This window comes from Musca domestica, unplaced genomic scaffold (genome assembly GCF_030504385.1).
Source record: "Musca domestica strain aabys unplaced genomic scaffold, Musca_domestica.polishedcontigs.V.1.1 15, whole genome shotgun sequence".
NCBI lineage: Eukaryota > Metazoa > Arthropoda > Insecta > Diptera > Muscidae > Musca > Musca domestica.
In genome coordinates this window covers 10,517,011-10,541,865 of record NW_026712207.1, presented here as the reverse complement: position 1 = coordinate 10,541,865, position 24,855 = coordinate 10,517,011, and the positions used below count along the sequence as shown (strand labels likewise).

Sequence of the window (24,855 nt, the reverse complement as noted above, 5' to 3'; positions counted from 1 at the left end):
AATCAGCATTTCCGAAACCCGTTTTACTTTCTCCTCCAAAGATTTTACGCTGAGATTTGTTTGAAATCTTATTGCATGGTCTATTTCCGGACATGAGTTCCTGAACTTGATCTTGTAGGACACCGCAGTTATATTCATTATCATCATCCTTCGATTTGACCTTGACGTTCAATAACTACATCCTTTCTCTAAGACCAACATTGGCATCTACAGCAACCTTCAGGCTGCATTCAAGCTTAATGTTTAATTTATCGTTTTTGCTCTCAGCTGCTCTACGGGCCTTCTGCGAAGAAGTCAGCCTTCAACTTTAAGTCTCGTTGAACCTTGACTTTCAATAACTGCATCCTTTCTCTTAGATCAACATTGGCATCTACAGCAACTTTCAGGCTACATTCAAGCTTAATGTTAAACTTATCATTGTTGCTCTCAGCTGCTCTACGGGCCTTCTCCGAAAGCAGTTTTACTTCCTCCCACAAAGACTTTACGTTGAGATTTGTTTGAAATCTTACTGCATATACTCACTCACATCATCCTTCAATTTTAAGTCTCGTTGAACCTTGACGTTCAATAACTGCATCCTTTCTCTAAGACCAACATTGGGATCTACAGCCACCTTCAGACTACATTCAAGCTTAACGTTAAACTTATCATGTTTGCTCTCAGCTGCTCTACGGGCCTTTTCCGAAGAAGTTATTTTACTTCCTCCTCCAAAGACATTACGTTGAGGTTGGTTTGAACTCTTACTGTATGCGCTATTTCCTAAGAAGCCACCAATTTGGACTTGAGTTTCTGAAGTTTATCTTGTAAGATAGGACATTTATACTCATTCATATCATCCTTCAATTTTAAGCCTCGACGTTCAATAACTGCATCCTTTCTCTAATACCAACATTGGCATCTACAGCAACCTTCATAAATAAAATAATTTTCCACACTCCGTCATCTTATGACCAACTTCGTGGTTAAAACCTTTCTTCAACTCATCACTGGCGGCAATTTCACCGAATCGTTCTCCTGGGGATACGGACATGAAGCCTCACCCCTTCTGTCTGAAGATCTCAGATATGAAGCCCCTTCGGTAAGTTTGTCTTCTGTGCTGAAGTCTCTTTCTGACTCAGTATCCTTTTATTAGGCTGCTAAGTTTTCCTATGTATGGGAACAATTCCTAGCTGACTGAACTTCCTCGACGTACTATCTCTACGACGCGCTATCCTCTATTGTCCGGCTTTAATGAGCAATGTAAATCGGGATCCTTAGTTTCATAAAAGACAGCACGCCTTTCCTTATTGAGTGGTTGCAGGACACCGATTTATTAAATTTATTTCTAAAGAACTACTTATGATGATATAATTTAACCTAAATTTGCATTAAGTGTAAAAGAGGGAGATACCAACGTCTATGCACCATTCCACCATAAATCTTAGGGCGAGGTCATAAACACGCGTAGCTTTCTCAAATGTGCCAATCAAACATGCTGCACTTGCTTATCCGTCTGAGTAAAGATTACATCCCGTTTTCGATCTTCAATATACCGCATGCAAGAATTGAATATTCTTTATTATTTATTTCTAATGGCTCGAAGGTCTGCTCATCACATTTTCTTATCTTATTTAATGTGGACCGCATTAAAAAGGCCCTTGTTTAACAAATCTCTCTCATCTACAGTCGGAAGCCCCGCTATTCCCTTTTATTATGTATTCACTTAACCAAGATCAATGGATATATTTTGAAATGAGGTTACCTTGAATTAATTGCATACTTCAATAATATAACCCATTTTTATTCCACATTCTGCTTTCCCCGCTTTCTTTCAGATCCATTAGCTTTACCATTTACAACGACCATGAAATGCAATCGAAAATATTAACCTTCGATATGAACAGCTATGATCCAAACACCATAATTCAGTCCAGCGATAATACTATGCTAGTCAGTATCTACATACCCACGATGACGATGCCGTATAGGAGCCTCAAGGCTCACTACTACTCCGACAGCGAGTCATTTTGTCCGCCAAATATTGATGAAACCAAGCTCGAAGGCCGCATCGATATAGGCGATTGGCAACCGAACTTCCAGCAGCCCTACTATTGTAAAGCGAAAATTAACTTGAATCCCTCGGAAACATTGGTGTTCAACATTAGCCGCTTTGAGCTGAAAACACTTGGCGGAATGCCGCGTGTGGTCAATGCATTGAGTTTTCGTGACAATTTGGTGATAGCAAGCTATAGGGAAAATCTGACACAGGTCTTGCATCCACAATCGCAACCGGTGGGTTTTTGGCAAATTATACAAACCGATTACGAACGAATTGTCAAGCTATCCATGTCGTATCGGCGTCATGCTTGCGGTGGCAACTATGTGGTAAGGGATGGCCTAACCATTGAACAGCCGGATATACGCGATATCGGCTATGGTGCTATAATGTGTGTGTGGAGTCTAAATCGGCCGTATTATTATGGACGCACAGACGCTGCATTCCGCTTGGTGGGCAATTTCACATTCAGCGATTCTTGTGAACGTGAATTTATCCTAATCAAGGAGCAAAGATGGCAAACGGATGCCGTGAAAAAGCTTTGCCGCGGTGAAGGTGAAGACACCTCACTCGATTACAATCTGAAGCATAGCCGTTCATTTGTGGTTTACCAGGCGGAAAGTTATGTATACTCCAAAACACAATTCCATTTTGAGGCCAAGAAAACCATTGTCTGTGGTTCCAAGACCATGGTAACTTTCGCCTCAACCCGGGTGGAGGTGGATCGGCAAACCTATCGCAATAATGAAGAATGCCTCTGGATCTTTAAGGCCCAACGAGGTTTCTATTTGCAGGTGACCTTCTACGGTCGTTTCTTTGTGGAGCACTCGGAAAATTGTAGCCGAGATTATGTGGAAATACAACATAAAGAAGATGGCCTCTGGATACCAGATGTTCGCTACTGTGGCAGAGATCTGCCACCGATTTACAATTCCAGCACCAATCAAATTCAAATAATATTCCGCACAAATGAAAACGTAACCGCGGATGGTTTCTCCCTCTTTGTTCGCAGCCACTGTTCGCTGGTGGTTAATGTCACCAGTTCGGAGGTGAAAACTATTTACCGGCCACAAAATTTGCCATATCGCAATCTAAGAACCCAGTGTGAATATATCTTTCAGTCGAATGAAAAAGATAAATTGATCAAGGTTAGGGCAACATCTGCAGCGGCTACCTTCAGCTATAGAAGGTCCTCAAATCAGGGAGTCTGTTTTATGGTGTATAAACGTGATACGCAGCCTGCAACAAAACATTGCGAATTAGAATTCGAAGAAAGGGCCTACAACTATTTGCGATTGACGACCAATGAAAACGGGGAGTACAGCCTTGAATACAGCTTCGATACATGTGGTGGCAACGTGACCAATAGTCATCAAATCATACGCCCTCAGAAACATGAACACCTCGACGTATATGCCAACAATATGAATTGTGTGTGGTATGTAACAGCTCCAGCCGATCACTCCATTGTGGTGCGTTTTAAATATTTCAACATGGAAGAGCGCCGTGATCATTTGAGCGTTTACTCGGGACATGCTATATTGGGCGAGAAACGTGTTAGCCAGTTGTCGGGCAACCTAATGGACACATTGCCCACCATCATTGTCGATCACAACCAAGCCGTTATCAATGCCATCTCTGATTCCGTAATTGCGGCCAGTGGCTTCGAGGGCCAAATTGTCTTCATACCGAATTGCAATGAACGCATTTCGCTTACCGATGGCAACTCACCCGTCAGTCTGGCCCGTAACTATGCCACATCAAGGGATGGCAAAGAGTATATGTGTCTCTATCGCATAAACGCTCCCAAAGGATATCGCATACGAACGGATATTAAAAAATTGGATATCAATGATGGCCTCTCGAATTGTTCATCTGCAGAGAATGGCCAATGTACGAATGATTCGTCGGCCTGTAACTTTGTCGAAGTATTCGATAGTGTTGAGGTGAAACAGCCGTCCATGGGAAAATTCTGTAATGCCGCCAACACCACTTTGTTCAGTTCATACAATGATGCAATGTTAAAATTCATTGGCGCCCAAGAGAGGTCATACAGTTTCGAAATAATTCTTACCATGGAAAAGAGCGAGTGTGGCACAACGGATGTATATACATTGGGAGTAGATGAGGTAAGTGGCTGAGAGCAATGTTGCTAAGAAAAAAAAACTTGATCGTTCATGATCAGCATACTCGATATTTTGATGATTTTCGACGCATTTTTCAACGGATTTGTCTAAAAAGTGGGATTTGTAGGTCACAATGGATTCTAGCTCCGGTGGCGGAACATTGAATATTTAGGTCCACGCTTTCACAAAACTTCCGGTGCTATGTTGTTAATTTTGTCACGAAAATTTGGTTATTAATTGCTCAATAGTCTCAGGCTTATTAACATAAATTTACCCCCATTATTAACATAAATAACCCCAAAGGAACAGTCTGGAGCGTTTAAATCCGTAGAATGCAAAGGCTAGTTAATCTTTAACCAAAGATGACGCGTAAAATAGCCATTGTGGCCCACGCATTGTGCGCTCCGTCCTGTTGGAACCATATTTACGGATGATTTTCCAGGTCTGACCTTACAAACTTTCCTATAATGGCCCGATATCGATCACCGCTGGGGGAAATTGCGACACCTCGTCAATTATCCTTTCTGAAGAAACTCCGAAGCAAACAGCACACTTAACTGGGTGCAATTGTCGCTGATGAAATACTCTCGGACTTTTCGTAGCCCATATCCTACTAGTTAACGAACCCAATTAATTGGAAAAGGGTTTCGTCACTCAGAACTAAGGTATGACTATAATTAGGATTTTTCTTTGCTGGAAATATATTGCATAGTCAAGTGGTTCCTGGTACTCTGTCGGTTTCAATTCTTGAACTGATTTGAATTTTGTATGGAAACATTCTTACGGTATGCAAAATTCACCGCAGCATCTCTCTTGAAAGGCCAATTTGTGTCTGACATCTCCTGCTTAATATTTCTGGATCCTCACGAATACTCTCCTGTACCACTTAAATATTGTCAAGCGTGTGGACAGTTCGCAGTCTACCGGAACCAGGAAGCATCCTTACTGTTCCTTGTTGTCGAAAATTTACAACAACTCGGTTTATTGTTGACTGAGAGGGTGTTACCGGGACATTAAATTGACGAAGAAAAATTCGAGTTTATATACCTTCAAAAGATTCTTAAAAATCATTTAAGTCCAAAATCTGCACAATCTGTCCCTTCTAAGGATCCTTTAATACACATTTTTGCTTCTTCTAAGGAACCTTTAAAATTCTTAAAAAATCTGCTTAAATAGGCCTTCTGAGGACCTATTATTTTCTTAAAAAAGTCCCACGTTTTACGGAATTCCAAGGATCTTTGAAAATTCTTGATTTGGGCATCATGTTCAGTTGTTTGTTGCTCTATTATAAATTGCCCAAGTCTTCTTTACAAAATACTGAAAGAAAAAATGAACTATAATAAAAAAATTATAAGAAATTCACACCAATTCGGTCTTTCTGGGCCACCCTGTACAAATACTCGAAGTAGTTTTGTGTCTCCTTTTTTAAGTAATCAAAATTAAAATAAAGAAATTGCACTCAGTAGTGACAAACCGATGAAAGAGGAAACAGTGGTAACTCTCTATGAAATGGTAAGTGGTAGCGGTAATTCACTAGGAAGTGGTAACACAAATAATTATCGATAGTAAAGATAATAGCAGGTGTACAGCTATGATAGGTTCTGTTATTAGTGCATAGAAACCATGGTAGAAGAATATAGGTAGATGCGTCGACACAGCTGCTGGGACAATGAACTGTCAAACCAATTTTGGAATTGAAAAGGTTAAATGAAAAATTATTTAAATTTGTAAAAATTGTTGAAAAACGCGAATTATAATAGCCTCCGAATGACGTAGTATAAGAAAACATATAAAAATCTACTTATATTTGAAAAAACATTTAAATTTTTTTGACATATCAATGCTCCCAAGCGTTGATGCATCTACCTGTATTCTTCTGCCATGATAGAAACGATCCGTTCTGGAACAGCAGATCTTGATATTATTATTGAAATTAGATTACTTTGAATTAAGCAAAATTTCACAGATTCTCCAATTATATCAATTTTTATGACAATTGCATTTTAACCTTAGCTTTTCCATTCACCTTTACGTTTTCAGAGATACACCATAACTATGCCGCAGAATCACGAAGCAACATATAGTCCGAATTTACATTGTACATGGCGCTTCAAAATAAGCAGGCCGGTTTTGTTGCGATTCAATTACATTGATTTGCAAAATGTATCACAAATATCTGGTGAATGTTTGGACTATATACGAGTGAATAGATATTATGTAAGTACTGAAAATTTAAATCATCATGGAAATGTGTATAAGTATCGATTTCATTCATAGAATTTCCATCAACTTTGTGGCCATAGCTCTTCGTATCTGGGATACGAATGGGGAGTAGTAGATAAAAAATTCGAAATAACTTTTCACAGTGACGCCACGGAGGAAGCTAAAGGATTTCAACTTGTAATTGAGCCTATAAGTGGTATGTATTGCAGGAAATTGGGAGGACATATTGAAAGAGGGGAGAACATGGGAAATTGATTTGGGGAAATATTAAGGATCGTGACATAGAATATCTCCGCAATCCAAGAAAAATTCTACGAGCCAATCAAATAAAGAATATTTTGTCCAATCAGTTATAAATTATTTTCTGATTAAGACTCTTCAAACGATTAAGGTCGTATGGAGAGTAGACAAAATTGACATAATATTTTACTTTTCATCACAGAGACTATTAATCAATTAGTCGAAAGTCGACTTAGGTATCCCTAATTGGTATTGGGATTAGTAGGTTGATAATGTAACAGTCAAAATACTATTTACTGCTGGTACACATGGTACAATAAGGAGATAGAACAACTTCATAAAACTACTGAAATAAAGCTGCTAAAGCTATGGCAGCTTTCTGTCAGAATTATTCAACATTAGCTTTATTATAATAAATTGGCATTTCTATTGTACCATGCAATTCATATTTAACGCGTCAAAAACCCGATGTGGGAAGCAGAAAGATTTAAAAAAATTAACCATTTTATCTCAATTGGTCATATAAATATACATTCGAGATCACTATTCACACATTCTTATAAAAAAAAAAGTTTTTTGGCCTTTTTTTTTTCATCAAAATGAAATGACTTTACCTTCTTAATCTTACCATTGGAAAAACTTTAAAAGAAATTGGCGATGTAATCAAAAGAAATCACAATTCCTTAAAAAATTATTGACAAATACAAAAAGGCTGGAAAATTGCAGAATATTGATTATCCTCGGAGACCACGACGACCCAAATTCGAAGAATAATACGAACGGTGGAGGCTAATCCCTCTGAAAATACCGAACAATGTGTCGGAGTTATCAGGCGTAAACAAAAATGCCAGTACAGTACGTAGGGAGCCGCATGAAAATAGCATCTCTGATCGAATCCTCGAATACATTACAGAGACCAATCAGAAGCGACGCTTTTTGTATCCGATAAAAAATGAAAATAAATATATTTCTTTCTGGAGCAATGCCCTGTTAAGCAACGAAAGCAAATTTGAGAAAAAAAAACTGTCAAAATTTGGAAAAATAACAAATGAAAAAGCTTTAAGTTCGTCCGGACCGAACTTTGAATACCCTCCACCATTTTTAACGAATTTGGCAATTTTTAAATAAAAAAATAAATAAAATTCGTTAAAAATTCTGTTAAAATCTTAAAAATGCCAGATGTTGCTATCATATTAGAGCCTAAACAACGACGAGGACCTGCATATGTAACTTTTGTCATAAGTCATTTTAATATTCAATGCGAAACGAAAAAATTCGGTCAATAATGTAGCTAAATCATTAATATAGGGAGGTACTATTATATAGGGGCTATACGAAGACGTGGACCTGCACAGACAATTTTATGTCTTAGGCTGTAGTACCCATTTCGAACTTCAAATACCAACTTTGAAACAATTCCGGTGAATAATGTCGCTAAAATCATTAAAATACCGAATATCGGGAGCTACCATTATATGGGGGCTATACGAAGACGTGGACCTGCACAGACAATCTTCTGTCATAGGCTTTAGTATCCATTACGAACTTCAAATACCCAATTTGAAACAATTCCGGTGAATAATATTGCTTAAATCATCAAAGTACAGAATATCGGGAGGTACCATTATATGAGGGCTATGCGAAGACGTTGACCTGCACAGAGAATCTTCTGTCTTAGGCTGTTTCAAACTTCCAATATCAAATTTGAAACAATTCCGGTGAATAATGTCACTAAAATCATCAAAATACCGAATATCGGAAGGTACTATTATATGGAAGCCATACGAAAACGTGGACCTGCACAGACAATTTTCTGTCATAGGCTTTAGTACCCATTGCGAACTTCAAATATCAAATTTGAAACAATTCCGGTGAAAAATTTAGCTAAAATCATCAAAATACCGAATATCGGGAGGTACCGTTATATGGGGGCTATACCAAAACGTGGACTTACATGACCCATTTTCAATACCAAAAGTCCTGCAGACATCATATATTTGCAGACATCGAAAAATTTGGCTTGAGTAAATCTTCATGGTTTTAACAAAATAATGACCCTAAGCATATTGCTATGCTAGTAAAGGAATGGTTGCTTTACCACAACCCAAAGCAGCTCGGTCATACAAAAATTGTATACTTTATATTGATGCTCACTGTATATGGTCAAAATGCTGAAAAAATAACATTTCAATTTAAAATTTTACTATTTAGAAACGAAAATTTAATTACATATATTTCTGTCATTTTTAGTATGCGGTCAGACATATTCTCATCCAAATGGACTTTTGGACTATTTGTACAGTGTGAAAAACTGCCAAACAAATGTTACTGTTGCCGAAAACACCAACCTCAATTTCTATATATGGGACATAATGTTTGGTGACCCCAATGAAGGCAAACATTACAAGGTAGGCTAATTCCTTGAAAAAAAAAAGTTGAATTCGTTTAAGAAAAAAATCTTGTCACTACAGATAGTTGACCTCAAGACCAACACTACCGTTTTCCATCGATCGGAAGATATTCTTAAACCGGTAGCTGTTTTTCTTAACACGAGCACGGTGCGCATTGAGGCTGTAAATGTAACGTTCGGATTGGTATTCTATTCAATCAGCCAACGTACTTCGATTCCCGGCTGTGGTGGTACATATACTTTGCACAGAGGCCTTATCATTAGTCCAAATTATGAGAATGAACGTATGTTTACAAATTGTTCATGGATCATTCAGGTGCCAGCTCCAAATAGTGTAAAAATTAAATTTCTCGACTTCAATATGGGCACCATTGCCAATTGTCATTTGGACTATTTACAAATGTACGACATTATGCCCGATGGCAGTGAACAACCGTTGAAGACATTGTGCGGACCTGATACACCTAGGGAAATAATTAAATCATCGTCAAATGTAGTGCGTTTAATATCGAAGACCACACCGAATTTTGATGGTTCAGGCTGGTCACTTAGTTATAATATTGTTTAAAATTTATTGAAATAATGTTAAAAAAATATATATACACCTATCATATATATATAAACAAATGTTTATGAATAAAAAAATCATATATTATTAACTAAACACAAAATTTAAAGTCGTATTATATATGCGAATGTGTTTAGCATATGATATCGAGATATTCTATACATGAAAGGTTTGCGAAAGGAAACATGAAACATGAAATGGAGTAGTTATTGTTCGCTACAATGGAGAAACTTACAATAAATCCAAAAATATTTATCAAATATGTTGACAACCTATTTTGCATTGTGAAGAAAACGGAGAATGGCAATGCTCTATATGTTTTAAACTCTTGACATAGGCATGTGAAGTTTACCCATACTTGAACACCTTTATAATCAGAGAGCAGAATATATATTTTTATAAGGGACAAAAAATGGACGAACGGCAGCCAAAGAGGGAACCGGATACGCAGGACGGGCGGCGGTTGAGATGAAAAAACGGCAACCTACTTCCGACTGCTGTCATTTCTAAGCCACTCGTCCAACAACTGTTAAAATGATTCCAGTGACAGCTCTTTATATTGTTTACAAGCGTACAAAAGCATTTTGGTAAAAACTTTCCACAACAAAGTTAGTCGTGATGACTTTCAAGCGTGATGGTGTAATTTTTTTATATTTGGCTGGAAAACCACAACTGGCTATCTTTAGAGCACTCCAGCATTTAAATATGAATAAATCTTTGGTGTCTCGTACCAACGCTCGTTACCGTGATACTGTTAGCGTAGCCCGATGTCAAGGAAGTGGACGGAAGAAATCAGTAGAAATGGTTCGAAAAGTAATGAGCTGAACATATCGCAATAATCAATTCGTCAAGTATTGAAAAATGAGCTCTTGGGGTAAAGCCATTGAAATTTCAAAAAGTGCAAGAACTTACACCACAAGTGAAAGAAAATAGACTCAAAAGAGCTAAAGAGTTGCTTCGCTTGGCCGAAAGTGGTGAACTGCCGAATTTGATTTTTTCCGATGCGAAAACATTCGTTGTCCAGCAGTTTGTAAACAAGCAAAAAGATCGTGTTCACTTGCCAAAGAGGTCAGCTGAAAATGTTCACCTTCGGTTGACCAACAGAAATCAAGCACCGGCCGCCATATCAGCCGATGGTCCCTCTCCGCTCGTATAAATCGACCGTGGCAATATTATCGCCCGTGACCGTGCCGAATATTATCGCGAAAATATTCTGGAGGGTGTATTTAAGCCTTGGGCACGCAAACTTTTTGGCCGCAGACCTTGGACATTCCAACAGGACTCAACACCGTCAGCTGAAAATGTTCACCTTCGGTTGACCAACAGAAATCAAGCACCGGCCGCCATAACAGCCGATGGTCCCTCTCCGCTCGTATAAATCGACCGTGGCAATATCATCGCCCGTGACCGTGCCGAATATTATCGCGAAAATATTCTGGAGGGTGTATTTAAGCCTTGGGCACGCAAACATTTTGGCCGCAGACCTTGGACATTCCAACAGGAGTCAGCACCATAGCACTCAGCACGCGCCACCCAAGAATGTTTACAAAATGAGGTTCCTTGCTTTATTTCCAGCGCACAATGGCCACCAAAATCTCCGGATACCAATCCGTTGGACCATTGTGTCTGGAGTATTTTGGAAAGCAAGGTTGGCACTAAAAAATACCAAAGTGCCGATCATCTCAAGCAAGCGCTTCGCCGGGAATGGTCCAAAATACCGCAGGGCAACATTCGGGCAGCTTGTGACGGTTTCATTGGCCGTTTGAAGTCCATAATTCTTGTCAAAGGTGACCAATTCAGACACATCTAAACTTATTCAAAAATTTGATGCTATTTCCGACATTTTTGAAATTTTTGATTAAAAATAGTACAAATTATGGCGTTTGGTTTTGCTGCAGTTTTTTTATCTCACCCTGTACATCTGAGTAAAATTTTATTAACCTACTTTATTTCGTTCCGAAGCTAGAGTTATTTCCACAGACGGATGGACATCGACATAGAAATTTATACTGATCAAAAAAATATACACTTTGTGGGATCTAAAATCTATATTTCCATGTGTTACAAACGGTTGACTAACAACAAATGACAAGAATTTTTTTAAAGTGATTTATAGATTCGATGCCGCTTCTTTGAAAGTGTTTCGCTTTTATCAGCGGTACTCAAGAAAAAATACCTCTTTTCAGTCAAATTTCTCTTTGCTTATTTAAATCAATAACAAAACAGTGTTAAGTCATTATTTATACAAATATTATTTATCCATTTGCTTTATAAATTAATTTGGCAAACATTCGTGTCTAAAAACAATTTAATAGAACCGTAAAATATAAAGAAAAACAGAATTTTAATTTTCTCTTAAATTATCTCTTTTTTCGGTTCATGTTTTAGAACACGGTTTTGAGCACCGCTGCTTTTATATATTGGGCTTATAGAAAATGTATGTTCACAACCCCATCTAGTGAACTCTATTATAGTTATATCTTTCATAACACCAATAGATGGTGTTCCGGCATAGCCATGCCACAAACCGTTACTCTTTAACACCATCTGACACCAAAATTAAATTAATATAGACAAATCTGTCAACTAAATGTTTATAACATTATATACACTAAAAGGATTAAATAACCCGTAGTTATATCACATATCTTTGTAAAGGGCATGACAAAACAATAGAGGTAGTTTTATTTGCGAAACTCAGTATGGCAACCCTTTTCCAAAGAACTCGACAATGTCATTTTTCCAACAAAAATTATATTCATACCTAAAATATTTATGTATGGCATATTTTACAAAAATAATGAATAATCTCTTATTTATAAACTAATAAATAAACTCTTATCTTAAGAAGACAAACTTAATTTATCTTTTCTTGGGCTTAAGTCTGAATCAGGTCTTAAATCTATATAAACATGACATCTTTGTGGGGAAAGTGCTCAATCTTTTAATTTCATGGCAAAACTGGTAAATAGATATGGTGCGCGACCCGAAATGTACGTTTTTTCCACTCATTTGTATTGAACATATTTTGTTTTTATTTAAAAAATTATTAAAAAAATATATACACATAGTAGGTAGAAGTCCGGCACACTTAGAAAAAAATTGTTATCAGCTGTAGCTCTACCTTGCCTTTTTATTGCACCATGAGCTTAAATATATTATTAAAACGCCTCAAATATTACATGATGTGAGCCAGTTTTGTCTAAATATGCTTGGAGAGAAGTGTTCTACATTGGGTAGAACTTGATCTGTTGCTCCCTTTAATGAATCGTTTAGTGAATTGAACTAGGCAATTTACGACCTAGGCAACACTAGTTATCGGTTGGTTATTGAAACGTTTTGTTTATCCGGCAAAAATTAATAAATTCCTGTAAAATGGCAAGTATATTTAATATTTTCCTCTAAAAATATTAAAAACTCAAACCTCTTTTAATACTTCTAGTTGTTTTATTCATTTTTCAAATCGCTGGTCGGCAAAGATGTTGTGGTGGAGCTAAAAAATGACTTGAGGTAAGCAATGCCAATTTCCCACCAATTTTCGCAAATGTTTAATTTGTTCATTCATGTCTTGCAGTATTTGCGGTACTTTGCATTCGGTGGACCAATATTTGAATATAAAACTCACAGACATCAGTGTCACCGATCCCGAGAAATATCCCCACATGTTGTCGGTGAAAAATTGTTTCATACGTGGTTCCGTTGTACGCTATGTCCAACTGCCGGGCGATGAGGTTGACACACAATTGCTGCAAGATGCTGCCCGCAAAGAGGCGGTTAGCTCTAGATGAACTCCGTATAGCATTGATGGCTATATACTACTCAATGGATTAATAAATGTCTAATTTAGTTATGATTTAAGACTCCAAGTGATACGAAAAAAAAACGTGAAATGAATTTTATAACAAAAGAAATATAAAATGAAAAGTCAAGAAAATCAGCAAACAAATTCCAAAAATCTACAATAAACAGCAAAATAGCTTTTAAGGAAAGAAGTAAGGAGCAAATACTAGAATAAGCAAGTCAAAGTCGGGGAATAATAAAAACTCGAAACCTAATCAAGTCCTTCAACTTTAATGAATGCATTTCGAAAGAAGAAATTCCAGAAACAAGAAAATCAAGTAGCGCAATTTTTTAGAATTAAGAAAGGTAAATTTTATATTCGTTTATAGCTTCAACAGTTTCAACAGATTATATATTGACATTCTATTCAAGGGTACAACAATCGACATTCGTTTTTTAAAGAAGAGCGTGTTTCAAAATATTGGTTAAAGTTTATAGTTCAAGACTTAAAAAACGTTTAAAAATTATCTACCTCCTGTATTATCTTTTCCTGTAAGACCTAATACAGGCGAAATTTGATATAAATTTCTACATCTCGATCCCTGGTTTGCTATTTTGTCCATATTAAAATCTAATCCTATTTGAAGTGTTTTTTGGAGTCTTGGAAATATGGTGAAACTAATTCGTCTGAGCTTTGACATTTTAAATTCTTTGTGAGGTGTAAATCGAAGTTTTCTGCCATATTTTCAAATAAATGTGCTGTAATTCTTCATTTTGGTTTCTCAAAGGGTAGAACCCCCTCTTCACAGAAAATGTGTGGCAAATAACCCCATATATCCCATTCTTTTGCAATTTTACATTGTTTTCAAGTTTTTTTATCGCTTTGCTTGTTAGTTGGTCTAGGGTTGAGGTGATGGTATTCAATCAGTAGAAGAAAACAAAATAATTTTGAGTTGGCAGTCCAATATAATCGGTTTAGAGATTGATCTGAAGTAGTTTTCGCCAAATTCGTTATAATTTGGCTTTCCATATTTTAATTTGGCTTTCCATATTTTAAGACACCCATAATTTGTTTGATCTCCATAACGTAGAACCTTTTGAAATGCACTATTTCGAAGGTTTCGGTTTCTAATAGAATTGACTGGCAATTTGTGCCACCATTGGACGAAAATCTGATTTACGAAAATATTTCATCGTTTCAAAATTTTATATAAGCTCCAGTCCTGGCTGTATTTTCAAATTTGAACAGATTTTCTAGAATTAAATCCCCAAAGATTGTTATATTAAGCGACTTTAGTAAAATTTTTAACTATATTTAGCCATTGACACAAAAAGGGCTCTGCTCTTTGATCAGCCGAATTGGCTATAATTTTTTCATTTTAAGATGGTTTAGCACTTCGGCATGGTCAACATTTAATGTCGCTTTTGCTTGTTTCAAGTTAATTGTATATTTGCTATTTTTATACTCTTCGCCATACATAGTATAGAGCGTACATTCAGTTTCTCATTACGATTGTAACTCCTCGAATTAAGCTTTTCTATTTTATGTTGATTTAGCGATATCTGTTCGCTCTAGCGCCTAAACAAAATGAAGTAGATTGAACAAATTTTGTTGAGATGCATGTTAGGTCCACCTTTTTTGGACAGGATTTTGCGAATTATATGTTTGTAAATTGGCAGTTTATGTTCCCTATATGTGGGGAATATCCTTGCAAACAACTGTCAATATTTTTATTAACCCAAGGTCTGATGTGGCATATATCGCTTAACTCCTTTTGATACCTCCCCCACAAAAGATAAAACTTTTCAAAGGAAATAATTAATAGAAAGAGAAAGGATAATTCGATTTTGTCCAACTTTGCAAATCCCAATATTTTTGACAGTGCTAGGTCAGGTGCGAAAATGGACTATATCGGCCTACTTCATCAAGTGCCTCCCCCACAAAACGTCAAAATTTGAAATAATTATAACTCTTTGTCTTCAAATTTTTCACATCGTAATATTTCGAAACATATCGGACCATTTCGTCTGGAACCTCCCCACAGGGCCGCAAAAATTTGGAATAAATATATCTCTTATGAAATGTGAAAAAAGAGTCCGATTGTCTTCAAATTTCGGACATCCTAATATCTCTTTCAACACAAAATCTTGTGTGAAGACGGAATATATCGCACCATTACATTAAGTACCTCCTCCACAAAGGGTCAACATTTTGAATAGTTATAAGGGAGGACACTCCTTCGGGTACCTCCCCCACAACGGGTCAATATTTTGAATAATTATATCTGTTATAAAATTCGAAATAAACATCAGATTCTTTTCACAATTCAGATATCCCAATATTTCTTTCAAAGCAAAACCAGGTGTGAAGATAAAGATATATCGGATCACTCCCTTTGGTACCTCCCCGACAACCGGTCAAATTTATGAATAATTTTCTCCATGCTACTCCTTTAACATTCCATTAAGAAAACACAATATTTTACACTCAAAATACATACAAACTTTTATTGAATAAAATTTCGTTGATGATCTATTTTAGAAGAATATAACAATTTTATGGTAAATATAATTAACTTTAACTTATTGTATATAATTTATGTTTGTATAAACTTGTTTTTATTAAGTTATTTACATAAATGTATGTATGTGTAACTTGATATTATGTTTTTGCCAAGAATACAAATCACTTTTGATAATATATTGTTTGTGAATAACTTAAATTAACAATTTTAACTAAGAATATAACTACAATCTAGAAAACCAAAATTCATACAGAAGTCTTTGTAAAGGGGTTTCTCGGTAACGAATTTCCTTTTGAATTCCAGTTTAATTGTGTTTTAAAAATTATTTTCGTAATGATTTTATGGGTAAATGATTGATAATTTATGAATGATTTATGTTTGAATTTGCATCAAAAAAGTGTAACTTATCTGCCTTTTGACTAATATCTCAAAATTCTTTAAACACGAAGACACTTGAAAATGCTCATGGAAAACTTAAGTTGAAATATTTTCAATTTTACTTTTGAATATTTGAAAAAAACCTATGCTTAACGAGGAAGCACAAAAACTACGATTTCATACAGAATATTTTTACAAATTTTGGATTTCAACATAAAAACAGAAAAATGAAAAAATTATTTCATTTCTTTTAACTTTTATTTCAGGAATATGAAAACAAATCTTTTAAATTTGGGACTTTTAAAATTAGATTGGTAAGTAGTAGCATCTTTTGTATTTAATTGATTTATTCCATTACTCATTAATTTCTTTTCTCATTGTAGATTAAAGCTCGTCAGACTATGTGCCAGAAAATATACAAACAAACTTCGTGATGAACATTCTACTGATGCATCAAATCTATTAAATCACAGTAAGTTTTTCACAGAACAAACACAACATATTTTATACAATATACATACATTATTTATTGATTTCATTGGATAACCACTTACATTGTTATTGTTCAGTTTGACTGATTCGTTTAATTGAGGAAATTTAAATTTCAACAAAACTATTATACATTGGTTAATAGGGGTTATATACCAGCATGTTGTATATACAAACATCTGTTGATGTGGAACTATGTACACAATTATTACATCAAAAGCCAAGCAGGCTAACAACCATTAATGCATAAAACATATTTGGTAATGTCTTTTTTTGGTTATTTTATGCAGAATTCTTTCGTGTGAAAAAAAAAAAAAAAATCTTAAAAGGGGCATGCGTCAAAATCTGGACTTACCTTGAAAAAAAAAAAAAAATATAAGTAGACCTATATTGGAAATTTCCTTCTGAATTTTTTTTAGAAAAAAAAACATTTGAATAGACTGACGGCCCTCTAATATAGCCAAACTTCAGAGCAGATCCCCACATAAATAGGATCCTTTACACAGTCTTTACATAGGTTTACAGTCAGGGTGTCGATTATATTCTAACGGAGCTTTGTTAATACCTGGGTGCTTCAACGAATATTTCTTTGCCATCATACGGAGGCACCTCAGTTCCTTCATAATTCGATGGAATGATATGGATACAACGGTAATCCATGTCTCGAAATCCAGTAAAGTTTGACCACCCTGGACATTCCTAGTGGTCCCGCCTCTACATTGTCGATCAGTACCCATAAGGCCTTCCTCTCTAGGCAAGAGTTGCTTGAAGTAAAAGGAATGGAGGTGTCGCTGAATTCCCCGGTCGCCAAAGTACTAAATCCAATGAGGCGAGAGAAAAAAATGCTTAAAAATTCCATCTCCTTCCCATCGCAGCTGAAGAGCGAGAGCTGCACAATTTAGCACAATTAGAATCCAGATGGCCCTTATTCGTGTTGGGCCCGTCTCCGGTATCGCTAGAGACTCAATCTATACATGTTGCGTCCACCTTGAGGGTGGACTTAGAAGTAGAACTAGATTGAGAAGAATCAGAACGAACATAGCAGCAGCAGCTGCTACAACAACAACTGCAGCAGTCGTTATATTCATGGGGATCCGGTCAAACTCACTGATAAGGAGTTACAGCTTATCAGGACGAACCTGATGTTCTTAGGAAATTCGAGAGGAACTATCCCGGCTCTCGATGAGCATGATCTCCACTTACAGAGCAGCAGTAAAACCCTTCGAGGCCTTAAAAATGCGGCGACTGTGGAAAGTTCCAGCTTACCTGAAAAGGTGGCTTCGAAGGAGACGGAACCTAAGCGATATATTATAAAGGATTTTGAGATACCACTATTCTTAGGAAGATAATGCTACAACGAAGTCTTCAGATCTTGAAATCGCCTGGGAGGAGGAAGACCAGTTCGATGTCTGCCTCTAATTTTTCCGAACAGATTCTGCTGAGCCCAGCTGTGATGTCACCGTCTCCACCTATCGCTACGGCGTTGAAGGTGAAGACACAGATGGGCAGGGCAATGTTTGCCAAGAATGTGGTCAGGAAAAGAGGGCAGATGAACACACTGTCCGCGGAAGCGCAGACTTTATGAAAGAATGCTGCCTTAAAGACGACTAAAGGTCAACTGTGGGCAGCAACCCGCAACCAGCAACGGACGACACCGTAGGATCTAAGGGTAGCGGACATTAATCATGGCTCCAAAGTCAACTAAATCCACCTCGCAGCCAGTGACGGTGAAGAGGATGGAGTTAACTGAGGGGCAGTAAGCCGAGCAGTAGAAAAAGGTGACAACGCAGGCGGAAAACCGTCCGCCCCACGTGCTTCGGTTGTGGCGAAAAAGGACAGTGAGAAGCACACTCATAGGGAAAGGAAAGATGAAACAGCATTTGCCGCTTCGCAGAAGCCTTGCTGCTCAATATATTTCACCGGAGTATCTAAGAGTACCGAACATTAATCAGGGAATGATCTCAATGGGTTCATCAGCGAGCATTATTGGCCACTGATCGACGGGAACCCAGTGCATCTACCTTTCCGATGAGGTGGAGTAGAGCAACGTGCGGATTGGCCGTGCTGCGTTTTACAGGGGAGCCATTACCTGCGACAATCAGGAATCTGTTGATCTTTAATGGCTGCAGTTAATGGCCATTAATCGCTTTGGGAAAGCAGTTAAGTCGCCGCTAAGCCTGTATCAATGATCCTATGTGATATGATAGCTTCTGTATGGATTCGGCCTCCTGTAATGAAGTTGAAGGAGATCTTGAAGGTCGTTGAAGGTGGTTGAAGTCTTAGCACTGAAATCTGTCAAGGACAACAGGCTGGTTTTAAAGTCACTGGAAGCTGCCAAGAACTACGGAATGGCTATGATGGTGGCCACACATAAGGCCGGAGAGGCCTTCCTAAGAAGTCGCTTTGTCTTCCCACAATGCAAATAGATGGTGTAATGGCGTCTCGCCTCATCAAGTTCGACAAGGACGCGTCTGCAAAAACTTCTACTAATCCTCTCGAAGTCTAAAATTGATATCGCCGTAGTTAATTATTTTTAATAACAGGGTCTCACCTTTTATCTGATATTCTACGTTTCCTGTTCTCAACAAAAGAGACAGTAATTTAATATTTTGGGTCAAAATTGGGTAGTTTAACTCCTCGCCAAAAATATTTAATGTAGGTCCACCTTTTGGTATAGCCTCTCAACAAAGGTTTCTGTCGATTTTCGACATTTTCAAGGTTTCTAACCCAATTTCCAAACATCTGTAGTTTAATGGTTAGGGTTCTTTGATTAACTCTTCTTAACGAAATATTTAATATATGAGGGATCTTCCAAATGTAAGGGATTTATTTACAAGTTCTTCTTGAAATCCGACATGCCGTCTCGTTGTACTTTTATTTTAAAATTCATTGAATTGAAATTGTGCCTACGCAGTTCTTACAAAAGCTTTTAATTTAACTACTCTTTTCCTTTCGCATATATAATATTGAAATAATTATTCGTCTTTCTCAAATCTATTCGGTGTGCCATGTTAAAAAGAGTCTATTAAAATCCGACCTTGTTGCAATTTAAAGCCATTTGATGTTAAACGAAGTGACTAAATTTTGTAATAATCGCAATTATCAAATCTGTTCCACACGAATGACATGCAGTAAAGTTGCCTTGTGCACATTTTTATGGTTTCCTTTTTTGTTGTAATATTAATCCTCTGTGTATCTCAGCAGCAGTTTTTTCTTCTTCTTCTATATTTATTGGGGGAGGGCAGGCAGAGGGATGGATGATAAAGAGTAAGGACGGTTAAGAATTTAATTACAAACTTGAAAGTAGAGCAGATTAAAGAAAATGTAATATTAAAGGAACTTAAATCTATTTTTAATTTGGTTTACATTCCAGATGAATGGGTGTGTGTGTGGGTGGTTATTATCTTAAAAATAAAATATTGTCTTTAATTTAATTTCACATACATTTACAATGATAATTATTTAATTTACAATTTAATACGAAATTGAATTTATAATTTATTTTAAATATCTTAGGTTTTTTAATTTTTACATTTAAACTTATTTTTTTTTGCGTTTCAAAACACAGCCTTAGATTCTTCTTATGGATAACATTATGTATATATTTAAATATTTAATTTTAATTTTCAAATAGACATGAATGGTGTTGTTTCTTGTTTTATTTTTCTCTCAAGTAGTCAAAAACTTTTTATATACAAACTCAATATCCCTCAAAAGAAAATTCCCAACATATCATGATACAAAATATTCTTTATTACTGGCCATAACCTGTTCCATTGGTTATTCCTAAGAAAAAATTGCCTACAAAACCTTAGGGAATTTTCTATGGCAAATACCATCAGCTTCTTGGAATTGAACAAAACCAATAACGAATGGCAAGTTGCGATGTTACTTTTCTTACTTTCTTTTTGGCTTTTGTATTTCTCACCTTCTAATACCAGAATATGAATTCAAGAATAAAAAACATCTTCGGAATTGAAATCAATAAGGGAAAAATAATTCCTGAACAATTTGGCAAATATTAGAAAAAAGTTTGTGAATTAGATTTCAAGTATGGTACAATAAAAAGGTATGGTAGACTATACCTTTTTATTATACCATACTTGAAATCTAATTCATAGACTTCTTTCTAATATTTGGAAAATTTTTGAGGAATTATTTTTTTTTCCTAAAACTTTTTTAATATTTTTTTAATGTACATTTTCTGCTCAAAATTTTGTTCTAAGTACGCTCGACTTCTGCCAATTTTGTGTTTGTATTTATTGTTTTGTTTAATTAATGATACAAAGAAACGTACATACATTTCAGGACGTTCATAAAAGATTTTAAGCAGTTTCGGAATTGAATTATTAGACAGTTTAGATCCTAGTTTTCAAAGAAAATCTGGCATTCAATGAAATGCAGTGAATTTAAGTATTATTTTCGATATACATACATATATATACACATACATATATTTTTTATATTGGTGTTTTTATAAGACTTTCTTATGGGCTGCCTTGGCCATTTTGATTGATTTCAAATATGGTTTTGAGTTCATCTCCTTTTGAGGTACATTTATTTTCTATCTCGTTTTGCCTCCTATCGTCATACCCTAAACCATTATATCAAGGTGGCTCTCATCGTACTACATATGTGTGTACATATACATATTTTTTATATTGGTGTTTTATAAAACTATCTTATGGGCTGCACACAACAGCCTTGGCCATTTTGGTTGATTTCTTAGATGGTTGTGAGTTCATGTCTTTTGGCGTTCATTTTATTTTATAGCTCGTTTTGCCTTCTATTGTCGCAACTCAAACCATTATATTAAGGTGGCTCTCACCATACTAATCCAATAGCAATGATATTTGTAGATAATTCGCGGTTCTAGAGCACGAATTTGTCATAGGTCTGTCTTGTTTCGCACCTAAATGGGTATACATATACATTTAGAATCGGAAAACAAATCTGAGGCGACTGTTACATATGTACTGCGATTTTTTTTAGTATGAATATCAAGATGGCGCTTATCATTATATATTTTTAAAAATCCTCGAAGTTATTTGAACCCAAAAATAATTTTATAAAAAATCGCGAAGTCCTATAGGGCCCTGCAAATATTTTTAAAAAATCTGTGAACTCCTTTAAGGTCATGAAAATACCGAATATCGGGTGGCACCGTTACATGGAGGGAGGGGGTGTATACGATATCGTGGACCTATGTAGACAATTCTCTTCTTGGGAATAAAGTACTCACAAGGAAATCCTTTTGTGGATTTTAAGACAAATTCATTGAAAAATGTGGCTTAAATCATCAAAATACCGAATATCGGGGGTACCGTTATATGGGAGATATACCATATCGTAGAGCTATATAGACAATTCTCTTTCAGGGAGTAAAGTACTCACAAAGAACTTCAATTCCAATTGAAAAATGTGGCTAAAATCATCGAAATACAAAAATAAGGGGGGGGGGGTCTACTGTTATATAGGGGCTATACGATAACGTGGACGTATAAACGGTAATTTAAAGCCAAACTCCTCAAGAACACATAAAATCAAATATATTAATTGTTGAGCCTAAAAGTATGCACTAAAATTCAAATATTTCTAAGAATGTTTGTCACTAGCCAATCTGCAACATCCTAAAAGTATGCACACAAATTTAAATATTTTTTAGACAGTTTTTCACATTTAAATGTGAATAAATCTTTTGTGTCTCGTACCGTCGCTCCTTACTGTGATACTGTTAGCGCAGCCCGACGTCAAGGAAGTGGACGGAAGAAAACAGCAACATCAGCAGAAATGGTTCGAAAAGTAAAGCGGCGATTTTATCGCAACCCGCGTCGCAGTGGCCGAAAAATGGTTCGTGAGCTGAACATATCGCAATATTTCGTTCGGCAAACACTGAAAAATGAGCTCGGGGTAAAGCCATTGAAATTCCAAAAAGTGCAAGAACTTACACCGCAACAGCAACAGAATTAAAATAGACTCAAAAGAGCTGAACTGCCGAATTTTATTTTCTCCGCCTCCGATGAGAAAACATTCGTTGTCCAGCAGGTTGTAAACAAACAAAATGATCGTGTTTACTTGCCAAAGAGGTCAGCTGAAAATGTGCACCTTCGGTTGGCCACCAGAACTCAAGCGCCGGCCATGGTGATGGTGTGGGCCGCCATAACAGCCGATGGTCACTCTCCGCTCGTATTAATCGACAATGGCATTAGAATAAGTGCCGAATATTATCGCGAAAATATTCTGGAGCAAATATTTTGGCCGCAGATCTTGGACATTCCAACAGGACTCAGCACCATCGCACACAGCAAGCCCCACACAAAAATGGTAACAAAATTAGGTTTCTTTCTTCATTTCCAGCGCACAATTGCCACCAAAATCTCTGGATACCAATCCGTTGGACTATTCTGTCTGGAGTTTTTTGGAAAGCAAGGCACTAAAAAAATACCAAAGTGTCGATCAAAATACCGCAGAGCAACATTTGGGCAGCGTGTGACGGTTTCATTGGCCGTTTGAAGGCCATAATTCGTGCCAAAGGTGACCAATTCAAACAAATCTAAACTTTTTCTGAAATTTGATACTTTTTCCGACAATTTTTGCTTTCATTCAATAAAATTAAAAAAAATGTAAAAATTATGGCCTCTTAATTTGTTGCAGTTTTTTTATCTCACCCTAACGTAAGCCCATTTTTCCAATCGTTGTGCTAACATTACATTCTTATATTCCCATTGCCATATCTGAATTTCCTTTCATGGCTCTCCGAAAAAAATTCAAAACCGTCGGTTTCAAAAGATTTGAATTGGGAATATGAGCTTTCCACTATCGGTTTAGTTAATGAATATGAATTATTTTAAATTCATCTGTTTAGTTATCCCTAAGATTGGTATAGACCCTGTAATATTAAAAGTAATTAACCACAATTAGAAATGTATTTTAAATAAAAATATTATTACTAAATATATATTTTTTTCATTACAAACTACAGTATATATAAAAATAATTTTAAATTTTTCATTTTCAATTTTTGGTTTACTTTAAAGTTTTTTTTTTCGCTTGGCTACAGAAAAAAAAATGTTGTCGCTGTTTTTTTGTTGGGGGTGGTCATCGTGGCTAAGTTACAACCTTGTTTTTGGAAAACAATTGTTTGTCATTTTTGTTTTTTAAAACCAGTCTCTAATTGTTGTCGGGTGATGTGAAAACTCCTCCGGGTTCCATCCATACATTATGTCTCATACACTCGATACACTGTCGTTGCCACAATTGCCGTAGGTGGCTGGACCAATGCCTAGGGTGTTGGAAAGATTATTCGCTGTTCGATAACCATTCTTTGGTGCGGTGAAGGGTGCTGCCGTTGGGCTTATGGAACCTGTATTGGAGCGTTTCATTGCTGCCACACCTCCACGTTGGTTGTCATAGCTCAGTACAATGGAAACGGCTTGGCCTTCACTGACCACAACAGGACCGGCGTCATTGCTGGAATTGTCATTGAGGATTATTTCGCTGGAATGGTTGTGATACTGTCGCTGATTATCGTAATCGTCCATGACGCCAGCTCTTAACGGTTGATTAAAATTCCGTCTACTTCCTGCAGTGTGTACCATTGATCTCTGGTTCGGGTGGGGACTTCTCATGGAGGCCGATTTCCGTATTAGACCGGGTGTGGGAGTGCCACCACCATTATTTGTTGGCGTCTGCAGTAGACCAATATTCTCCTTGTAATTGCTACCCGTACTGATGCTGCGATAGTAACTCGGCTGGCGATATGTTCTCACCTGGCGGCCATTGCAATCGATTTGTGTCACGGCAGTCAACATGGAGGGGGTCCTTTGTGAGTCACCTCTGAAAGTATATCTAATGTTTAAAACAAGGTATACAACAAAACAAAAAACAAACAAATGGGATACAACACAATGGTGGGTGGAAATGATGAGGAAGGGAAGGGGGGGGGGGAGGGTGGTTCAGGAAGGTAGGAAGAGGTGGAGAATGGTAGCCAATACCGGGAAATCGTAATAAAATTAAAAATGTGGACAAACGGGACAAAAACATAAAAAGTGCCTGTGCTAAGTAAGGAATCATCGATGTCC

General features: G+C 36.6%; 3 protein-coding genes across 4 annotated transcripts in view; 2 read left to right on the top strand and 1 right to left on the bottom strand.

Annotated features, from left to right (window-relative positions):
• The window catches only part of LOC101890105 (cubilin homolog), a 35,630-nt gene extending 25,992 nt beyond the window's left edge, over positions 1-9,638 (top strand). The window contains 5 exon segments of the mRNA XM_059119828.1: positions 1,815-4,164; positions 6,202-6,378; positions 6,439-6,580; positions 8,875-9,032; positions 9,096-9,638. Of these exon segments, the coding sequence (XP_058975811.1) occupies positions 1,815-4,164; positions 6,202-6,378; positions 6,439-6,580; positions 8,875-9,032; positions 9,096-9,602 (3,334 nt within the window). The 3' untranslated portion in view covers positions 9,603-9,638.
• Positions 9,639-10,220: 582 nt separating this feature from the next.
• On the top strand, positions 10,221-13,657 carry LOC131801288 (U6 snRNA-associated Sm-like protein LSm2). Its single transcript, XM_059119827.1, has 3 exons — positions 10,221-10,241; positions 13,045-13,112; positions 13,177-13,657. Exons 1-3 carry the CDS (start codon positions 10,221-10,223, stop codon positions 13,388-13,390), a joined length of 303 nt encoding a protein of 100 aa, XP_058975810.1. The 3' UTR covers positions 13,391-13,657.
• Positions 13,658-23,654: 9,997 nt separating this feature from the next.
• The window catches only part of LOC131800320 (gonadotropin-releasing hormone receptor), an 84,598-nt gene continuing 83,397 nt past the window's right edge, over positions 23,655-24,855 (bottom strand). For both annotated transcript variants that reach the window (XM_059119652.1, XM_059119651.1), the window contains exon 6: positions 23,655-24,610. In XM_059119652.1, coding sequence (XP_058975635.1) covers positions 24,001-24,610 — 610 coding nt within the window. In that variant the 3' untranslated portion in view covers positions 23,655-24,000. The remainder of the gene's footprint in view (positions 24,611-24,855) is intronic.